At 36.5% G+C, this 22849-nt stretch overlaps 1 protein-coding gene across 1 annotated transcript in view; it reads right to left on the bottom strand.

Annotated features, from left to right (window-relative positions):
* The window catches only part of LOC136401213 (suppression of tumorigenicity 18 protein), a 120153-nt gene that overhangs the window by 44306 nt on the left and 52998 nt on the right, over positions 1-22849 (bottom strand). The window contains exons 6-11 of the mRNA XM_066379067.1: positions 17228-18019; positions 12490-12624; positions 10764-10854; positions 9547-9651; positions 7276-7469; positions 4814-5025 (exon numbers count right to left, since the gene is read on the bottom strand). Of these exons, the coding sequence (XP_066235164.1) occupies positions 4814-5025; positions 7276-7469; positions 9547-9651; positions 10764-10854; positions 12490-12624; positions 17228-18019 (1529 nt within the window). The remainder of the gene's footprint in view (positions 1-4813; positions 5026-7275; positions 7470-9546; positions 9652-10763; positions 10855-12489; positions 12625-17227; positions 18020-22849) is intronic.

The raw sequence follows: 22849 nt of genomic DNA, 5'->3' as shown, positions 1-22849 counted from the left end.
GCATCAGTTATTAAATGTCTATTTTCCTGACACATGTACATATTAAGTGGTTATTTGAGATCCTTGATTGAGTACCTTATAACATTTCACTCACAGCATATGGTGTAAAGTTACTGAAAGGACGTTTTTAGATTCTAACTATCCTGAGAGCCACCAGGCTATTTCTGATATCAGGCTGCAAGAATGGTGATGCGATATCATGTTGTTTCTAAGCCATCTTCAAGCACCAAACAGACTTTGAACTTTAAACATTTCAAGCAAGTGTCAATTTTTTGTTTTCTTTTAAGGCATACTGTGCATATGCCACTTTGTCTAAACAGGTGGAGAAAACACCAAAACAAACAACAGAATGCTTGGCAATCAGCACTGATTCAGATAAAGATAGATTGTGAAGGGGGTTTTTACCTCTGTTGATGAGAGTCAGAGGAAGGAGGAAAAATGGCGAGAGTCTCTGACACATGCTGGAACATGCTCTCAGGGGTGCCGGGTGGGAAGAAAGCACTCAGCAAACTCAACAAACCCAGGATGCTCACTCTGTGCCTGCTGCCCATACTGACTGAATCCTCTGCTCATAGCAGTAGCAACAGTCACCATACTAATGGGGAAGTGTTTGAAGCTGTGGCCCATGTATGCTTTACAAACTCATATAAATTCCAAATTAAATTGAAGCACGTTATATAAATCTTAGAACAAAAGAAGGCTCATACCTGAAACAAAATTACCTTTAATTATTTTGATGTCCACTAAGTATTGATAATATTTTTTCTCCTGACTTGATTCCTCAAAACAATACTTAAAACACATACAGGCAATTTTTGGCAGTGTAGATGTATTACATTCATGCCAGATTTTTTTTTCTTTGTGTGTGTGTGTGTGTGTGTGTGTGTGTGTGTGTGGTGTGTGTGTGTTTTGGTATTTTTCCATAGTAAGAAGCTAGGGGGAAGCAGACAGACAACTCCCACATGCGCCCCACCGGGATCCACCTAGCATGCCCACTAGGGGGCAATGCTCTGCCCTTCTGGGCTGTTACTCTGCAGTACTCAGAGCCATTCTAGCCCTGAGGCAGAGGCCATGGAGCCATCCTCAGCGCCTGGGCCAACTTTGCTCCAATGCAGTCTTGGCTACAGGAGGGGAAGAGAGAGATAGAGAGAAAAAAGAGGGGAAGGGTGGAGAAGCAGATGGGTACTTCTCCTGTGTGCCCTGGCAGGGAATCAAACCTGGGACTTCCATATGCTGGGCCAATGCTCTACCACTGAGTCAACCGGCCAGGGCATCAAATTGTATTTTAATAAATAATTCCTTTGAAGATTATATTCAGGATATAATGGGCTTCAGTTTGAGTAGTAATATTAATACTGAATCCTTTGCTCAGTGTTGGGAAGGGGCCGATGAAGGTAGTGTTTTAGTGTTGGGTAGACAGCTGATTAGAGTAGAACACCTTAGAATATCAGAAAGAGAAGAACACCTTAAAATATTCCTATCATCCACCCTTCATCGTTTTTAGTGTGTAGGAACTCAAGTTCTCTTGCCCCTCTGAAAACAGCCTCTGCTTCTGTGATCTTTCATAAGAGTAGGGCTTTGCAAATCATAAATTCAGATTTCCCACTAAACTTGGAGTCAGTGGAGAGCTTGTGTATTGCATAGAAAAAAAATCTGTATTAGCCTCAACAAGTGAATATGAAGGCAATTTAAAGGTCAGTGTCCTTAGGCTTGATTTTAACAAGCCTGTGCCTGGGTTACATCATGCTCTGTAATGTTGCTCTTTTATTCAGTTCTTAAAGCTATTTCTGAGAAGCTGATTACGTAAAAGAAAGAACTGAATGGAGACAGAAGGAAAATACGAAATCAGCTCTTCTTACTAAAGTTCTATCAAATCCACCCATGCCACTCTTGGACATGAGAAACATTACCTCTAAAAATCTAGCCCTCTACCTGGAACAACTATGTATTTTTTTTCCTATTTTAGCTATAAACTCCTTGAAGGCAGGGTCTGTGATGGAATCTAACCTGGGCTTGAACAATCCAGCACTTAAACACCTTTTGGTTGCTATAGCTAAGAGTCCATCTGCCAAAATATCTTTCTAATACCTAAAAACGCTTGTCTATAAAAGTCAAGAGTAGGGGAAAACTGTATATGTCTTCATCCTTCGTTCTAATAGGGAACTCAAGAGAGCTATGGATTTTTTGCTATCAGAAATAAGTATACTGCCTGACCAGGCGGTGGCGCAGTGGATAGAGCGTTGGACTGGGAAGTGGAGGACCCAGGTTCGAGACCCTGAGGTTGCCAGCTTGAGTGCGGGCTCAGATGGTTAGAGCAAAAGCTCACCAGCTTGAGCCCAAGGTTGCTGGCTCAAGCAAGGGGTTACTCGGTCTGCTGAAGGCCCGCGGTCAAGGCACGTATGAGAAAGAAATCAATGAACAACTAAGGTATTGCAATGCACAATGAAAAACTAATGATTGATGCTTCTCATCTCTCTCTGTCCCTGTCTATGCCTCTCTCTGACTCTGTCTCTGTAAAAAAAAAAAAAAAAAAAAAAAGGAAAAGAAAAGAAATAAGCATACTAACAACCTTCCATGGAGGAAAAAACAAATCATAGTGGGAAAAGAATCAGGCTAGTACTCAATGTGGAGGGGAAGATTGTTTATACTTAATCCAATGTTAAGTAAAAGACACAGAGCAAAGTGAAACCTTGACAAAAGAAATGGCACACATCGGGCACGTTTCATCAGAGGCCATTTTTCAGGGTTAATTACTGTGGCTTTTTCTTTCTCTCTCTCTCTCTCTCTCTCTCTCTCTCTCTCTCTCTCCTTTCTTTCTTTGTTTGATTCACTGTTTAGCTTTATCTATTAATAGGACATATAAAAGTTAAAGTCAGAATTTTGAGGAATAAGAAATATGTATATACCTATACATGCAAATAGAAAGAATTAAACCTATAATCATTTACTCGAGTAATTTAACAGAACTAATCATTATAATATCAGTACTTTTATTTTCAAAGAACAACCTATACAAACAAGAAAGAATTAAGAAGAAAGATATTTTACTATTTCTCCAACTAGCTGCACATTAGAATATCCCTTTAAAAAGGAAAAATATATTGAGGTTTAAAAAATAAATTAAAAAATAACTAAAGTTGGCCCTGGCCAGTTCCTCAGTGGTTAGAGCATAGGACTGCATATGGATGTCCCAGGTTCAATTCCCCAGTCAAGGCACACGGGAGAAGTGACCATCTCCTTCTCCCCCCCTTTTTCTCCCCCTTTTCTCCCTCTTTTCTTCCTGTAGCCAGTGGCTTGATTGATTCAAGCTGGCCCCAGGCCCTGAGGATAGTCCCGTTGTTCCCAGCAGCAGCCTCAGGCACTAAAAAGAGCTCGGTACAGGAGTATTGGCTCCAGATGGAGTTGCCTGGTGGTTCCAGTTAGGGTGCATGTGGCAGTCTGCCTCACTACCTCCCCTCCTCTCATCTAAAATAAATAAATAAACAAAAAATAAAATAAAAATAACTAAAGTTGCATTTTAAAGTACCCTAGATTATTTATTACATAAATAATTTCTGACATAGATTCTTTTGAATTTGGATAACTTGGTATTTTAAAAACATTTTTGTAGATGATGTGTTTTTCTTTTTTAAGAACCTCCTTTGTTTAAAAATTGTTTTTGAGTGATTTTTGGCCATCAACTCTTCCTGAGGTTTACTTGGCTCAGATTTGTCCAGAAGCTAATTCTGATTCTTTTGTCAAATGCTCCATAACACTGCAGTCCTGCTCAACCTGGCAGGCACAGGTAGACAGCTGACCACACCCAGGATAGAGCTGTGCCGAAATGGGAAAAAAAAGAGCTATATCCATTAAGCACTCGAGTCTCTAGGTTAGAGTTTAACCCAAGGCATCTTCCACTGAAAGATGGTAAAAATCTTTTCTCCAAATAAACCTGCTCACTTTATTTCAGTTGGCTTCAGCCATCTATGTAGGAAAAGATTTATTTTAACTGAGCTCTTTTTGTAGATAGGCTCTGGCTTATGGTAGGCACAGTCCTACCCAGCCCCTGGGCACTGCAGCCTGATCAGCCCCTCCTTCTCTAAAGACAGGACAGGGAGGATCTCTGTTTCATGTTTTCATCCAGGTATCGTAAACATGGATGTAGACTTCTCATTGTTAGTCAGAAAGGTGAGGTTATTAGAAAAAGTATGATTACTTCAGGGGTGTCAGAGATGTGGCATCTTTGTAAACTTAACAGAATTAGATTTTGGATTTGAATGCCCTAAGATCTCAAGTCTCCCTGAACTATGTCTTGTTGATTTAATGTATCCAGGTTTTCCTATGTGTCCTTTGAGAATACTATAGCAACTTCGGCTAGCTATCAAGTGCAATAATAAAATTTTTATCTTTTTTATTTTAGGAATGTTTTACAACTCACTGTTCAATCAAAATTTTTATTTCATCTTTGATTTGCAGATAGCAAAAAAACTTTCATTGTTCAGATCGTTTTAACAGCATTCCTCTTTTCCTGTGTGCCAAACTCCTCAAACAAAAAATGGGTTGAAAGCTATAAATCCCCCACCACCAGTCTCCTTAGTTCACTTCTCCCCTACCTTTGGTACACCACTTTCCAGGACAACCACTTTTTCACCCCTCCTTGAACCCACCAAGCTCATCCCTGTCAATGTTCCCCTGAGCCTCTTCCTAAAACAAGGAGAGAAAGTGCTTTAGGGGTGGGAGCGGCATGGTAGTGAATGTGGTTAGGAACACGAAAGGCAGTTTATTCTCACGGTTCAGTCACTGGCTCACCCTCCAGGCTCTTGGACTGGCCTACCTTGGCATGCAGGCTCTGTGGTTTGTTGGAGAGGATGTCTGCAGCTTCCCTGCAGCGGGTGGAAAGGTTCAGGATGGCAGCAGCTGCTGCTATGTGGGTGTCTTCACTACATTGACCGTAGCTGTAAGAGCTGGCACGGCTAGGGCTCTGTGTGTGGGCGCCTGCACTAGGCAGTCGATTAGGAAATTTCCCTGGATTTGAAAAATGCTTTGCTGTTGAAAAGAGATTTGATTAGCAATTGCATGTATGTGGTTTTAGTCATTAAATAGACTTGTTTTAAAGGTAAAACTTCTTGCATTAAAATATGTGAAGAATAAATTAAAATATGATCCATTGTGCACTGGTAGATTAAATGAAGGTTGTTCAGATTGGTTTTCACAGAATTTCACACATCAAATGACATGATTGCTGGGGGAAAATGCCTATTCTCTTCATTTTTTTTTTGTATTTATATTTCTTATGACAAAAACTCCATAGCTAATGCTATGGGGTGGATACACTGAAAGCATTTGTGACAAAAACTGTACTTTAAAAATCACACTAACAAAAACACATCAGGGAATACAGAGGCTTAAGGCTTGTACATGTATAACTGTGTATGTGTGAGGACCAGCGATTCTAGTACAGAATAAAATGTATTCTTTCAATATTTGTTTTTATAATAAGAAATTATATTTAGATATGGAATTGCATTTTTATTATTTGATACACAGGTTTGCTTTGTAGTTAAACCAGTAGAAGTTATCTTTTCATCCAACTAAATGAAAGTAAATAGATAACAGAATCTTTAATGAACTGATATTTTGCATACTCAGGTTCACTATGAGTAAAAAATGAAGAAAAGTTCTCAAGGTGAATAGAAAGGTAATTTAGATACCAAGGTTGAATTTCTGTGTTATGTTTCTATTATGGACACCAAGGCATTGCTGAGAAAATTAAACATATTTCTCTTCATTCTGGTTGTTTGTAAACATCACTCAAGGTTATAGAAAAAACACCCAAGATTTAATGTGGGATCATATAAAAGTATTCAATTATTTATTTATTTTTCAGTAAATATTGTTTATTTTAAATATTTTAATAGTTATTTTTCATAAAACAGAATTTGAAACATTATCAAATATTATCCTTATATAAAAATATGAAAATGCTACTGAATATTTCACATTTTAAAATCAATATCCTTATTTCCCACTTTTATACCAATATCATAGATTGCTCTTATTAAGTAGCTTTACCAAAATCAAACACATATGTATGTGTATATATTTTGTATATATTTAATAAAACTACGTGAGACTGGACATAAAATTCTTTAGCTAGATATATACAAAACATACTCTGTGTGTCTGTGTGTGTGAACTTTTACCTCAATCCTACAGGTTTTCAATGGTTATTTATTTTGGCTGAGACCTGTTTTTGGTAAGAATAAGTAAAATACCTTTTGGACTATAATGTACTTCTTGTTGATGGGCAGACTCCTTTAAAGTCTGTATTTATCTACTCTTGGGTTTTATATAGCATTCTAGTTCTTTGAAAGGGATCAATATCACAGAATGAAGCAAATATCCTTTTCTCTAAGAGCACTCAGTCTAAGTAACTAGGTGTGAGATCAAAGGAATTCCATAGAATTGTAGAATGTTGTATGAGATTCATGGTCTATGGAGGACTCAAAATGGGGAATTATTTGGCTTCTTCCTTTATAATTAAATAACCATAATGCAGAAATCATTTCTGGCTTTATTGCCAACATTTATTTTCTCTCCTTTTCATTAGAATATTTAAAGAATCTAAACAACTTGAAAAAAAAAGTGTTAGTAAAAACAAGTTTTATATGTTATAGCATCTTTAAGTTATAAACATATCTTCTATATAGATGTGTTAGCATTAAAGTATTAACACATTTTAAATGTCTCTATATAAATTCTTAAATTTGTGGATAAATATCTCCACAGCCACACATTTTTTTCTAGTAAAATCTTGATTTTTAAATTATCCTTCCCTTTAGACTTTTCACTTTTTCTCTTACTTTCAGTCTCAACACTTTTGCTGAATTAAGTAGTATTTCAATATTTTCCCTGTTAACCTTCATAATTTCACTATGAATTAAAATTGCTCTATTATAATTAATTATTATATTATAATTTTAATATATTAATCCCAATCCCAGCCAAATATGAATTAAATATTTCCTATAAATTATTACATTTAGAGTCAACAATGGTACCATAATTGTAGAATAATTAATCTGTTAACCAATCACCATATTCAGTGTAATTTTATAAAAAATCAGTAACATTGATCAATTTATTATTGTTTATTTTAGTTTACTGCACAATATATTTTCTCTCTTTCTAGCAGTAAGTAGCATATTTGAGTACATACTCACCTCCCATCCCTCAAATACATATATATACACAATATTCATTTTTTAGGAATAAGTATTAGAACTCAGAGCTTACATTCAGGAAATGGTGGTGTTTTTTGGCCTTGACTTATTTGTATGAGAGGGCGTTTACCAAAAACCTGTGCATCAAAGCTGGCATAGTCAAATGGTATTTTCCCAAATTTCTCTTGTTCTTTTGACACCGTAGCTCTGGGAATGGTGATGGCTTGTGATCGGAAATTGAATTCTATTTGCTTCACCAAACTTGTCCTGAAGAGTTCAAAAGAAGTAATGGTAAAACTGTTGGTGAGCATATCAGGATCATAATTTAAAGCAAATCTGATGTGTCATGCTTGTAGATACACACAGAGACACTGCATTGTGTGAGAGAACTGTGGTCAAAGCACAGGAGAGCAGAGTGCTCTGCACCAGGAGAAAGAGGTAGGGAGGAACTTCGAGCTCTGGATGGCTAAGGTGAAACTTCATTTTGTATGTCCCAGTCTCCAACCAGCAAGAGAGAGACATACAATCTTCCATTCATCTTATGCAGATGTTACAAGGATGTAACGTTATGAGATGTATCATACATACAAATATTTGATGTATGTTAGCACTTTGAGCTCCTTAGAGAAAAGTGCCACATAATTATTAATGAGGCACTGACAAGGTATTTATGGTCTGCCTGTTAGTAACTGGTTTTCAAAGCAGTAGTGCAAAGTCATAATTTTAACTAGTGAGGAAAATACTGTACATTATATTCTGTTCAGAAAAAGCAATGTTGAACTTAGCTTTGTTCACCAGAATTGGCACGAGCCTAACACATAAAAGAGGCAGCATAGACACCAGAAAATTGATTGCTGAATTGTGAGTTTCTTTTTAGGTTTTTCACCCATCTTGTTAATTTGTCTAATTTTTTTTCTATTTTAAATAGTGTTTCAATATTATAGACATTAAATCATTTCAATATGAATATAAATTACTGTATTATCATAGCTATCACATTTTTCAACATTATCCTAATCCCAGCTAAATGTGAATTAAATATTTTATTAGAATTATTGTATTTGGATTAAATAAAAACATCATATTTGTGTAGTATCAATTTCAGCCAAGGAGAACACACATGTTGTTTCGCTATGTTCTGATGGCAAAAGAACATAAATAAATATACTTTTCAGGATTTTGCAATATCAAAAATTTGTATATATATATAAAATTTTTTATTTTCTACCGAAACTTGACTGACTCATCAGAGTGTCAAAGTTTTGATGATGTTTCTTGGATTTTGTAAAAAATTGTTTATCAGAAACATAAAAATATTTGAGTGATTAGTTAATCTTGTTATTGTATATATAATATATAATAACTTGGTTTATACCCTTAATGTTGCATGTGTTCTAGTCTAAAACAATATTTTTTTTAAAGAAATGAGCAAAATAAGACTTAATGTTATTTCTATATTTGATAAATAACCTATTTAGGGGAAACTAGAGAATATAATAATACTAACTAAAGAACTTGTTATAAGATTTAAAATTCCTAGTTATACAGTAATTCATGTACTTCACTTAACATATATGTTCTTCACTCATGATTTGAATGCCAATTTGACTCAATTAAAACTATAGAAGCAAATATTAAGAGAAGCCAAATCTCAGAAATATTTGAACAATCTATTTTGCATTTTAGTGTTACAGTAACAACAATGAAAATCTGGTTATCTGTCTTAATCCTGTTTAATTTATGTTAATAAATGTATAACTTTATATTAAGTGGTATTATGAGTAATTTACTACTTAGGTATAAATATGGTTTTCTAAACTGTCAGACATTACGATGCATCTAGGACCAATGGGAGATACTTTATCAATAGTTATCAACTCATGGAATAAATTTTTGTTTTAAAGAAACTATAGGTATATGTAGAACAGAAGGATAAATATATAACATCACATAGTTTGAGTGATAAGAGTGATTTATGATGTCATTTTCTCTGGGCAGAAAGGTGAAGTCAATCATAAGGAAGAACATAGCTGACCAGAAGGAAAGGTTGCATGAAGTGATGCAAAATGTTGATTAAGATATGTTATCATATACTTTATTTTTTTAAGTTAATCTACATTATGTTATTTTTGCATACAGGTTAATTTCAAGTGAAAGTTCTCAATGGTCTAGAAGTTCATTTAAGTGATAGTATGATCGCCTAGACTGGCCTCTCAAGTGGAGACTGGTAGCTGAGAATGAAAGCCAGGCCATAGTAAACAAGCTAGCACACAAGAAGTGACAGATCCATCATGTAGGAGCATAGCATGAATAGAGTTTTAGGGACATCATGAGAGGGTCATACCTGTGAACCTGGTCAGGACACTGACCAGTTTGGGGAGAATCAAGCTGACTTTTGTCCTGAGACATCGCCAATTTTTCAGCGGCAGCAATTGGACAACCTGAAAGACTTAAAAAAAAAAAGGAAGATTTGAGTTAAAAAGAGAATATACTTTGTTTTGGCATGTACCTCACAGCATACTTGGCACATGCTAAATGTTAGCTCATATTAATAGTTCACTTAGCACTATTTTCATACTGAAAGACCCCAAAGGGTTTGCAAACAATAGTGTTAACGCATGTCCCTCAACTGAATCTCAGATAACAAACTCATTTTTAAAATCAAAATATTATGTAACAGAGAAATAACTAAATTATTCTGAAAGTTCATAATATTTTACTTGAAATATTCTCACTCTGATTGCAATGTATCCAACTATAGATGTTGGCATGATAACTCCATAATTTATCTTTAGATCTTTAGGAAAATGTTAAGGACTTCATTGGATGTTTTAGTTTAATTTGAAAGAATAGAATATGAAGGATTTTAGCAATATGCTTATGAAAGAAATAGTATCTTCAGACTACATAATCTATATATCATGGGATGTGTATAAAAATACACATAAAACAATAAACATTTTCACCAAAAATATTTTCATATTCACAAATCATTTGTATATAAATACATATATGTGTTTTAAGTTAGTTGAGATTTCAATGAGATGACTCTTCATGAAATGTAATAATGATACTTACCTGGCAGGGGAGTTACCATGATCATAAAATGGAATAATAATGTTTAGCTTCATCTTGATTTATTGTCAAAATCACAGTATACTGAAACCCTTTTGGTACTTTCTAATGCTTTTAGAATGAGATTCAAGGTAACTCCTAAGCAATTCTTCTCGATGTCAATAGAGGTATAGTGAGGGTCCAGAGAAAAAGATAACATGTTCTACCTATATAACTATATTAATGTGTAACCATAGTCTTTAAATTGAACATTTTTGTTAGCATAATCAATTGCTTAAATGAACATTTCTAGAAAAGTAAATAACGAGGTCTTTTTCTTTTTACTCTGCATAAATTTGGAATACTTCTTATTTATTTCTAGTGGTAAGGTATTTTGATAGCGATGCAGTGATTTGGATAACACATTATTAATTTCTTATATTCTTGGTGGAAAATGTTTCTCACTTCTTTTTGTAATGTAAAAGGTTAGCAGCTTGTCGTAATTACCTCCTGTGAGTGTTGCGGTTGCTGTTCACATGTCCTCTTCCTGTGCATCCTGGGGTGGGACACTTGAGCACATTTTCATGCATGGCAAGAACTAAGCACAAATTATCACATAAAAAGAAATAATAGTATACCATAAATACATAACACACTAACAAACTAACTTCTCAACTTTGCATTCAATGTATTCAATTATATAATCCACAATGCTCTCTCTCTCCATAGTTACTGGGGTTGAGGTAAATGAGCATTGTAAGGACTTCAAAAATTAAATTCAGCAAGCTCGTCCAAGTTTTAGGTTTTCTAAATCTCAGGTTATGGTCAACACTAAATGTAAATGATTATGTTTATATTTAACTTACACTGAAATTTCATACTCTTCCTTTTACATTTATGTGCTTTTCCTTGGAGTGAATAAAAGCCATTATTTGTCAAATAGCAGTTCTTTCTGTCTTTTCTCCCCAATGTGAAGTTCTGAATATATTCTCTATTTCCTAAGAGATGTTACTTTAATTCTTGTCCCTTGCTCACTGCTCCTCAGCCCCACTGCCATTCAATTATTGGTGAAGAGTGTAGTTGTGGCAATCATTTTGAGGAACTGCTAATCCAGTGGGACAGTGCTGAGCTGATTAAATTCAGTGATTCGCAAAAAAAAAATGCTTGTAAGAGTGATGTTGAGTCATTCCCATTCCTGTGGTTTGTATGACACAAGAAGTATTTCAATAAGTAGGTTAAAAAAATAGAGGATACTTGAAACACACAGAGTTACTTGAAAACTTAGGAGGCAGTCATTTCCTTTTCCATCAGTTTCCTAGCTCATAGTGGGCATGTGGCTGGGGAGACCAACTCAGGTTTGCTCTTGCTCAGGGCCCTCAGCTGTGGTAGGATGTTCTGGGCAACATCATAAACATCACATGACCCTAAATGCAGAGGCAGGTTGGGAGGACATTGGTGAAGTGATGCACTTCCTTTATTGAAATAACGCACTGAGGCTGATACTCCTTGTGGATTCAAGGAAGCCATGCCTCCACACAGGAAAGAACTGTGCAGTCACACAGTATATTAACCATACCATTTATTTTCTGTCTTCTGATTCTTTGACTTCTGGGGTCTTGTTTACCCTGGCGAGACTGCCCCTCCCAGGGCTACCTAATTCCTAGAGACAGTAAATACTTTTCAAATGCAAACCAATCATTTCAGGACTTTATCCAACTGCCTCTTTCATCAGATTCTGGCACAACAGGTCACTCTCCACCTGCCCTAATCTCCCAGGGCCAAGTATAAGACAAGTTTAGACAGACCCTCAACCTCAGAGCTACTGAAGGAATTCAAACTATCCAATCCTAAACCTGCTTACTCTGATCCTTCCCTTTGAAACCACAGGAAAGGTCTTGCCCACAATTCTCTCTTCACTCTGCCCCCTGACTGGCCCTGGCGTTTCCCAGTATGGCCTTACCTGGTAAGGTCTGTCTCCTCCTTTTTGGGAACTCTAATTAACAAATTATTTTCTCGATGTCAGTTATATCCTGGTCTATTGGCCTGACTGCACCCATGTTTTCTATTAGTAAACTCTATTTTGAACACCAAGCTAGATAAAAATTATCTTGATGAAATTAAAGCAAATATTTTTTTCCATTTCTAATTCTAAAGTAGAGGAATAAAATGATAACGTGATGCTGTGGAATGTATAACAAGGCACCTACTTCTTTCAGAGTTAAGTAGTACTCACTTTCCAGGGGGACTCGCACTTTGTGGGGGCACCCCGAAAGGCTGCGGTGGTGAGGGTAGAGCCCCGTCACGTGTCCCGTGCCATCACACCCTGGAATGGGGCACTTGGTCTCTCTCTTTTCAGGCCTTGGTGAATCTACAGAGGAATTAAATTGAAAGATTTATTTGGTTATTTCTTTTTCTTTTCCCTTTCAATAAAGTGGCCTTGTAGGTTGACATTCTCACTTTATTCCGTTTTATCATCATAAACATTCTGCTCAGGTTACATTGAATAAGACCCTCAACTAAGACCTGTGGAAACATAAAAAAAAATGTTTTCAATTTTCTTGGTTTCCTAAGCAAAGGCTGACACAGAGCAAGGGAGTGTTAAAATACGAAGATGGTTTTAAGTTGTCATATCACAGATTATAGTGAGAGCCTCATTACGAAAATGCAATTCCATGTCACAGAATACACAGGCTCTTGAAAAGAAATAAAAAGTGAGAAAAAAGAAAGAAAGAATTTAAACCAAAAACTATCTCTTATTGAAAGAGTATGAAAAAAGCTAGGTTCAAAATTACAATGAAGAAGTCACCTTATCTGAGAAAGACATCTTCGCTCTTGATGAAGTCACTCATGAAGCAGGCAGCCCCAGGTGTCAGGTCCCAGGGATTTCTCCTAGACATGTGTGAAAACTCCTTCCACAAAAATTAGGACAGGGATTCAAGAATGCCATCTTGTGCCATGCCCAACAAACTGGCAGTGCTTCAGAGGCCCAAGTTTCCAAAATACCAATGGGTCAATATGTAATGGCTGCAGAAAAGGAGCTGTTGATTTTACTTTGAATGCATAAACTAAAAACGGAGGCAATAGAAAGAAAGTCTGGCAAAGAAAGCTTCTTTCAGGAGACTTACAGAGAATGGAAGTACACAGACTGGAGGCCACCTTGAGTGGTCTGCAGAGCGCTGCCAAGAACACGAAGTCGGGGTGGGGAGCACAGGTGCAGCCAGGTGGAGGACAGGGACAACTTGTAACTCATTTTGTCAGGCTGCCATGGGATGTCAGCCTAAAGGGGCAGCGCTGAAGACAAGCTTGGGGTTTTAATCTTCTGGCACACACATTGCTGAGGGTTAGACAAAGGGTTTTCTCAATATATAAAACAAACAGGAACTAAAAGGAATTCTAACTAAGCTAGAGCTAATGGGAGGCCTTCTTTAGAATATTCATATTTGTGAGTAAGAAAGTAGATGAACTTAAAACAGAAATGCATTCTTACAGCCCAAACTGCTCCCCTCACTGGTGCATGGAATGATATACCATCATGAAGGCAAGGTTGTCACTCAGCATTCGGACATTTATGGAATCTGGGAGCAGAGTGCACAGAGGCCTCAGGAAAGGACAACTCTGGGATGGTGAGAGCTGCAGGCTGCTCAGAAAGTAAAGTATCAAGAAAAATAAACACAATTGGTTCTAGAGTGAAAATAAATAATCTGTATAATATTGCCGCCACAAAGCTGCCTGGAAGATGCATAGGGCACACATGCTCCTGCTCCAAGCATGGCGCCCAGAGAAGGGCAATGTTGCACGATCCAGCAGCCACCTCTAATGAGAGAGATTGCAACGAGCAGACCTACCTATGTGATATGGTAGCATATCACACCAGTTGTTGGATTATAGACAGTCCTGGGCAGATGGGCACAGCAGTTTTTTTGTAATACAATTTGGGGCAGCCATGGTTGCACCAAAAGGGGAGAAGCCAAGAACCTCCAAGTTATCAGGTACACTGGTGAGGGGAGGAGGTGAGGGGGGAGGGAGAAGGGGTGGTGGCACATAGAGCAGAAAGCAAGCTTTGACCTGTAAGTGAGACATGAACAGAGGAAAGATAGAGATGCCTTGAATAGTAGGCATTTTTGTTTAATGAGAGACAGGATTTGAATGCCATAATATGAAGAGTGTACTGTGTTTTCAGCTAAGAGACACTGGGTCATAGACTATGATTTTTATGGACATAGATTTTATTTAATCAAAACATGTTGCCTAATTTTAAGTTGATCTGGGCATATACTATTTGTAGATGACCAGTCAGACATTCCTTGAAGTCTGATGAAATTAGGAGGGTTGATGCCATATAAGAGTAAATTAGAAAAACAAGAAGCAATGTGTATTTTGGTGCCTTTCCTCTCTTGGCTCTCATCAAAGTGGGGCCACATTGCTGAACCATATCAAAAAGGTTTAGGGTCAAGTGTTTCTCCTCCTTGCCACACTATCTGTCTATAGGAAGACGGAGAGGGTGTGGGAGATAAGGCAGGGCTGGCTCCTGACCAGGTGTGGTCCACTGACAGTCTGTCATGCATCTTTGTCTGCAAGCCTCCTCTCTGTGGGCGAAACAAAGATGCTGATGAAATGTTCTATAGGACAGAACCTGTTTGCAGGATTAGAAGCCAGAGCTTCTGCAACTCTCAGGCCTGGTTCTCTTTTCATTTTCTTTGTGAAATGCTGCATAATGATCTTACACACTGGTAACCTTATATCCTGGTTTGTCTGGGACTGTCCTATTCACACCTGATATTCCCGTGCAATTATTAAAATCACCTCTCTTCACGCTAAAAGTGCCCTAAGCTGTACAATAAAGTATATGATGACTCTACTTACACTATGATCTAAAGTCTCACTAAATGCTTAGTAGTAACAGGAGCCAAATTTTTCTTAATTGCTGATGCATCTGAAGGTTTGGGTAAAACAATATTTTATAATCTTACTATTCTCTTTTTAACTGTCACATGCCCAAGACATAAAGAAAATAAGGATTGTATTTTGAAGAGCATGGTTATCATTTGGTAAAAGTGTTGACTTAGAAGATTGGAATGCATGCCAGAGAAAAAAGCACCTCTTATGTGTTGACTACGAAATCTGGAAAAAGGAACAGGAAAGTGAGTACTTAATTTAGACTCTGTAGGCATTCTCTAGTCTTAGCCTATAGTTCACCTGAGTTTTACTTTTTTCCCCCTTTGTATTATACTAATCTGGTCTGGATCTCCTTGCATAGTCTTTTAACACCCTAAGGCAGGATAATATACTATACTCTACTTTATGCAGTAAAATATACTATTGACTCATGGAGCCCCATTAATAATTCAGTATATCTCCATCATGACCCATGCCTACAAGCATAGATTCTATCATCTTGTTAATTTTTGAAAGCAAAAAATGTTACAAAAGTTCTACACAATTGACAAAAAGATTGTCAATTATTGTTAGCTCAGATAAAATTTCTCCAAATACTATATTTCACTGCCTACAGATTTCATCAGTTGTAAGATGAATCAACATCTGTGTGCTAGTAAGAAAAAAAAAACCTATTGAAATTAAACTATGGTACATCCTTCATATATCAAAGATATTCAACTGAGAAGTTATGTATCTTAGAGTGAATGAAATATAGTATATTAAATATTATGGGTTGGGAAATTTGAAGTAAATTTTTTTCTGATTTTGTAGTACATTAAACACACACACACACACACACACACACACATGTTAAGTCCAACAATTGCATATTAGTAGAGTGCACAGAGTTAAATACAATGTCCTGTCCCAAACTACTTACTAGTGATTAGTATTCTGTCCCCATCCCAACCGTGGAAGTATGTCTGCATAGCATTATCTTGTTCTTCACTACATAACATTATTTTGCTCTTTGCTGTTTTCTCAGCTCTGAGGTACAAGATAATATCTCACAAGATTGCTGGTAAGTATTAAGATAAACTTAAAATAACAAAATATATCACTCATTTCTGCATAAATATCAGCAACCAGCACATCTAAATATTCTCATAGCATAACCTTGGGGCCACAACCTTGATTTTCTCTAATTCTTTGGTTACCAGACCTTAGAATAAGTCTGACTTAGAATAGTCACTTATTAAGTGACTTAGACTCTAAGTCACTTGATGAACTTGCTTACAAAAAAAGAAATCAAGTTCTGGAGCAGCGTGTCTGATGGGATCCTGGAAACACCCATTTTAAACAAGCCTTCTAGGCACTTAAGAACCATTATTTGGAAAACTCCACTTAATTACGGGAATCATCATCAGGTCCACCTAGTGGGATGTGGTGTTGAGTATCTTTAAGGGAGAGAGGACACAATTTCACTAAAATTTGAGGAACAATTTTAAACATATTTATTCTCTCATTTAAGCTTGGCCAATATATATTGTGGGCCCTGAGTTAGAGAGCTTATAAAAAACATAGGCTTATAAAAGCATTAACAACCAGTTTTATCCTAAGAAGGATCAGATAGATCATCCTGCCTGACTTACAAGTAGTTTGACATTATTTTGAAGCTTAATCAGAGTCAAATGATCTCAGAAAGAGGGTGGCAAAGAAAAAATAAATTTCTGGAGTTAATTTGATTAATACAGTGGTTTAAAATCCAATAAGTCGTAATGTACTTCTAATGTCCAATAAGGTACTTTTCAAAAAGTATTATATACTTTTAAAAAGCAGTCAAATTTAAAGAAATAGAGGCAATGATCTATTGATTGTGTTTGAAAAACTGCAAAACTGACCAACCTTGATCTGAGATTAATTGAGAGAGTGGGGAAACAAAAAGAAAGTCTTTATTTTATAATATAGTAAGTTAGTTTTTAAATTGTATTAGCTTGTCAAAAAAGCTGTTTGGAAGAAATAATCCACTTACTAATTTTTTTCCAACCCTAAAGCAATTTTATTTCTAAAATAAATGCAAAAACATGCCTTACATTTATTGTTGGAGATCTGTCTTGCACCCATGTCAATGACTTTGGTTTGTCTCCTTTCCCCTGCCAGGTGCTCCAGTAGAAACCTGTCCAACTCTTTGTAGGTGTGATGGAAAACACAATCTCGCTCCGCCTGCAGAGCTATTGCCTGCTCCAGCAAACATAAGTTTCCCTTTGTTTTCTCCAGGCCAACAGACTCTTCTGTCATCACTCCCAAGCACTTGTTATTATCTTCCTCAATGCCAGGGAATGAGGCCTGGGCTTTGACATCCAATGGTTCCATTTGAGCATTCTGTGGGTCTCTCCTTTCTGTTTCAGAATCACACCTATTTTCACAAGAGATAAATTTGTCACCTTCAGTTTTTATTTCGGTAACTTCCAATGCGTCTTTCCTATTATCCACTAAAATATACTTTGGGGCTTGATGTGGTCTGGTTTCTTCTGAGAAGTTGGAGCCACTGTCCCAACCATTCTCTCCACTTTCAGAGTTACTTTCATTGTCATTGGAGGAGCAGAACTTTAGGTGGGAGTCACTGATTTTGTCTTTTCTATCATCAGAATGAATCACAAAGCACTCATCTACTTCATCACTCTCTGCTTTTAGAGATTGGATGCCACTGTCATTTAAGTTTTCATTTACACTCTGAACAGATGCATTTTTTTCAAATTTCTCTAAGTACATTAAAGATTTGACCACAAGCTCTTGGTAACAGCCATATCTGTCTTCCTTCCCATTGGAGTTTTCTTGTGCAGTTGAATGAAGATTCTCATCCATAGGTTTTATCATGATTTCTTCTATGGAAAATGAAAAGCAATATTTGAAAAACAAGAACAAAAAATAGCTTAAGGAAGTTATATTAAGAAAACTATTTAAATTTATTTAAAATTTAAGAATATTTTTAAAAACATTTTAGGGAAATATATATAATATATACATACATATGCAATATGTAATATATATGACTATGTAGGAGCTATTAATTTTAAAAACATTAGGGAGAAAATATGTATTTTCTTAAAACAAACAAATCAAAACAAAACTTAGACCTTCACATGCTGATAGTTACCTTTAAAGAAATACATGATTGGAATTTTCAGTATATTAAGAATTAAGTAATTCCAGGGTACTGAAGTAGATACATAATAGTAACAGAATACTAAATGTGGAATTATTGTTATTGTACTTCTTATATAATATTTGCAAATCTTAGCCACTGAGAAAGAAGTCAAATATATACAGTGCTATATACATTATAAAGGACATATTCATCAGATTTCTCTGTTAGCATGACGACATACTTTCAAAGCTTAGTTGGTGTATGTTTTCTACATTTACAGTTTTTCAAACATATTTTCAGATTTTATGAAATTTTAGTTACAATACAAAATATATCTAAATGATGATAACTAAAAAAGTTCTGAAGCTTTCAAGACTTTCTGAACAGTTTCATAATTCTCACACAAAAATTCTATTATAAGAAAAATACAAGCAAGTGGGAAAATTAGCATGATCAAATAGTATCTTAAATAAAACACATTTTCTGGTTTGGTACTTAGTGAATTTGTACTAAAGGACAATGAAACAAGAGATGGGGAAGGTTGGAGGATGTTGAATGTTAATTAGTTCTCAGTACAGGGCGAACTGAAGTGCTAATGGTCAAGAAGTCCTGTGCCTCCTCGAACAGGCAGGCTCTCAAGTGCCAGTCTGTCTAAGCCAGTCCACTAGGTCTCACTTGTTCCAGTGCAGTTCTTACTGTCACTTCCTTTCAGCCTCTGCAATGGCCCAGTTGGAGTGACAAGATTTTGTGTATCTGTGTGTGTGTTCCAGTGTATACACATCAGTTAAGGTGACCTAACTCTTGCCCATCACAAGGTATACTTCAGGGAGCATGGCACCCAGCTCATACCAGGTTGTGAAATGCACCAGACAACCCAGCAATGCTTCCCTTAGTGAACATTATGCCAAAAAATAAGGCAAAAGAAGAAGAAGAAAAATAACAAGAAGAAGGCGGAGGAGGAAAAGGAGGATTATTTTTGTGTGTCTCAAAAGATAGGGTGGTGGATGGGCAACACAAAATAATAAGCCACCTTAAAGACTGCTAAAGATACCAAGTGAAATGTATTCTGCATTAATGAACATATTTGGAGGGAAGAAAAGCATAGCCATTCAATGTGAATGCTGTGGGAGAGGGTGTCTGTGCAGAAGACAATAAGCCTTTTTTGTCTCATTTAATTTTTTAATAAACATTGTCTCTGACAAGGACATTCAAAAATACATCTCCATCATCTTCCTTTCTGGTAATTATCTCTCTAAATCAACACTGGACTGCCAGGATCAAGTAAATATTGCCATAGTAACTAAAAGCATTTTTGGATGAAGGGAAGAATTTAGTCAAAACACTAGCCCCTTTAAATAGTGCTGATTATAGGGTGCAGTCTTTTGTTGGGATCTATTCAAAATAAACTGAAAAATTTAACATTTTACTTCCTAGGAAAGAGGCTGGATAAACAAGCACATAATATGATAGGATGGTCTATCCTCTCCTGAATTCATATCAGAGGAACTCCAGGTTTAAATAATATATTAAACATAGTCTAATATGCAAATGAAGTTCTTCTCAATATCATGGTTGGTGATTAAGAGAAAGTGTAAAGGGTTATGATAATTTTAAAGTATTATGAACTACAGAAAACAAATAAAAAGCATTTTCAGTGAATATGCTCAATTCATTGAACTATTCTCTCACTCCACTTAACTACCCACATGTGTACAATAATGATTTATAGACATTATACCTAATTATGCATATTTGGGCTGTGGTAGAGTGCTAACAAAAGCTCTAGAAAGCAACAATTACCTCTGTTGCTTAGCTACATAGTTTAAAATATTCCTATTAAGTGCAGATCACCAGAGAGGCGGGAGTGACAAAAATGCACATGTGCACGACAATGCGCTTCACTGTGCTGCTGCCAACTGCTAGCTTTTTGGGTCATTTCCAGTTTACATAATTGCTTGGTTCAACTGTTATATGCTAAAAGAAAATATTTATTAATTATTCTTCAGAAAAAGAGGAGTCCTGCCGATAGCCATGCGTATGTACATCTCACATGATGGTTTCCAGGAACGGTCTGCACGCCTGCAAACCAACTGTCTATGTTCCCCACCCTCTCTGGCTTTCTCTGTAATTTTAGGAAATAAAAAGTTGAATGAGCTTTCAAACCTGAAAGATCTGTGACAAGATACTTGTTTCTCCTAGCTTTGTAATGGGCTGTCTACTTTTTTTGTCAGTTGTGATTTCATTTTCCCTGATGGCCTAGTGATTTATTTTGTGTTTTTGCCACTGAAATAACTACAAGATGCTTGTCTTTACAGTCAGAGGGACCTAGGTTTGATTCTGGCATTCAACTCTGTTCAAACTCTAACGGGTCTCTTAAACTTTCTGATCCTGGCGTCCTCACTGGCACAGCAAGGCACACTCTAGTTATCATACAGGGGTGCATGGAAAGCAGGTGACACCAACAGATACTCAGTAATTGGTGGCTCTCTCTTCTCTTCACTGTATGCTAACAATGGTAGTAAAAGCAGAGGATACATAGGGCCTGCCACATAAGTGAGGTGGGGCTTGTTTTTCCTTTATAATTAAGTGGTGAAATTGAGGCCTGTGAAAGGGCACAATCCACAGCACAAAGACTTAGCCCAGGTTACCACCTGTACCACACATGCTATGACAAAGTTCACCAACTACCTTGGGAAATTGGAAGGTCCAAGCACAATGCACAATGTGAAAGGAAAACCTCTATGGCTTCAAGGTCCAGAGACTGAGGTTGTGTGGCTGGCTCTACTTCACCTGCCTATGTGACCTTGAGCAGGCCCATGTTTTCTGAGTTCTGGGTACTTGTCTTTAAAATGAAAATAACTCAATGATCCAGTGACTGGATAATCCAATGACATCCTAGGACAATAAACAGGTATGTTTCTGGCATAGTGTTCAACTCTTTATTTTGTTTAATCTTCATAATAACTATAAGAAGAATTCTTTCTACTCTACTTCCCAGAAAGGAAACTATGATTCTAAAGAACTAAAGGCACCATAAATAATGCTACATTAAATATGGGAGGGCATGTGTCTTTGTGTACCAATGTTTTTGAGTTTTAGGTAGATACCTAGAAATGGGATGCTGGGCACATAACATAGTCAACTCTTCAAATGCTATGGAGATGCTCACCTCAAACCTATGTACTCTTGTTGATCAATGTCACCCCTTTAATTTAATTCCTAAATAAAAAAAGATAAGGGCATCTAGCCAGTAGGGGGCTAAGATCCAAAACCAGGGCCATGTGCCTCCCAGCTCCAGCCTTATCCATATGTAACAAGCTATCCCAGATCCCACAGCCTAGAAATGATATATTTCACACCTGATGTTTATAAAATATAGCAACCCTTAAAAGAAATTGTTTAGAATACTACTAGCCTATTATTTTCCCAGGTTTGAACATTTTTAAAAATGAATTTATAGACAGTAGAATACAATTGACAGCCTACTTTCAATGAAATAAAAAAGTCCAAATTATAAATAAAAATATATAAAATAAAATACAACAATAAACAAATACTAGCAAATGACCCCACCTCTACTTTCTTAATACCACAATAGGTCCTAGCCAGTTGCTCAGTGGGTAGAGCATCAGCCCCACTTATTGACCTCCTATGTTTAATTTTAGTCAGAGCACACAAGAGAAGTGACCATCTGCTTCTCTCTCACTCTCTCTCTCTCTTCTCTCCCTTTTCTCATTCCGCAGTGAGTGGCTTGACTGGTTGAAGATCAGCCCAGGTGCTGATGATGGCTCTGTTGGTTTGAACACATCAGCCACAGATGCTAAAAATAGCTTGGGTGATTCAAGCATTGGCCTCTGATGGGGGTTACCAGGTAGATCCTGGTCGGGGCACATGCAAGAGTCTGTCTCACTATATCCCCTCCTTTCACTTAAAGAAAAATACCACAATAGGTCAGTAAATTCCTAGATCCACTTCTGGGAGGAGTAGGAGAATTAAACAGTTACCAAGGACAGCTATTTTTCAGTCCTGAGTACATTTCAAAATGTGGCAAATGTTGAAGGAGCTGGAGCTGGGACACTTTCCTTGTAGAGTAAAAAAATAAATAAATGTTATTTCCTAATATGTAAAAGTTCACATTTGTTTATTTGCTTTAAAGTCTTTACTCTGAAGTACTGGTAATCCTAGAAGGTGCATGCTAATTGAGTCTTGCAAGTATGTCAGCTCTACTACATCAAAGGAACTTAAAAGAAATCCTCTGAAAACCATAATACACTTTGAGTTCGACTCATTTAGTAAAACTGGATTTTATTGTATTTTTGTTCTGTTTCTATAACTATCTTAGTTACTTTTGCAGGTAAATTAGTCTTACAGGCTTCTTTAATATGTAAATTTTCTGGGAAGAAAAGCCTTAGAAAAATAAATTTGTCTTTCAGAGTTCTAAAATTGGAGTGGCTCGTCTCTTACTTGCTATATTTTTAGAGATAATATATATATTTTAAAAGTATTAGCTCATTCTCTTGTACTCCTATAACAGTGACAGATTTCCTGGAATCATGAGCATGTGGCT

The sequence above is a fragment of the Saccopteryx leptura genome, chromosome 3, assembly GCF_036850995.1.
Source record: "Saccopteryx leptura isolate mSacLep1 chromosome 3, mSacLep1_pri_phased_curated, whole genome shotgun sequence".
NCBI lineage: Eukaryota > Metazoa > Chordata > Mammalia > Chiroptera > Emballonuridae > Saccopteryx > Saccopteryx leptura.
The sequence above is the reverse complement of the archived record's forward strand: the minus strand, read 5'-3'. Positions and strand labels throughout refer to the sequence as shown.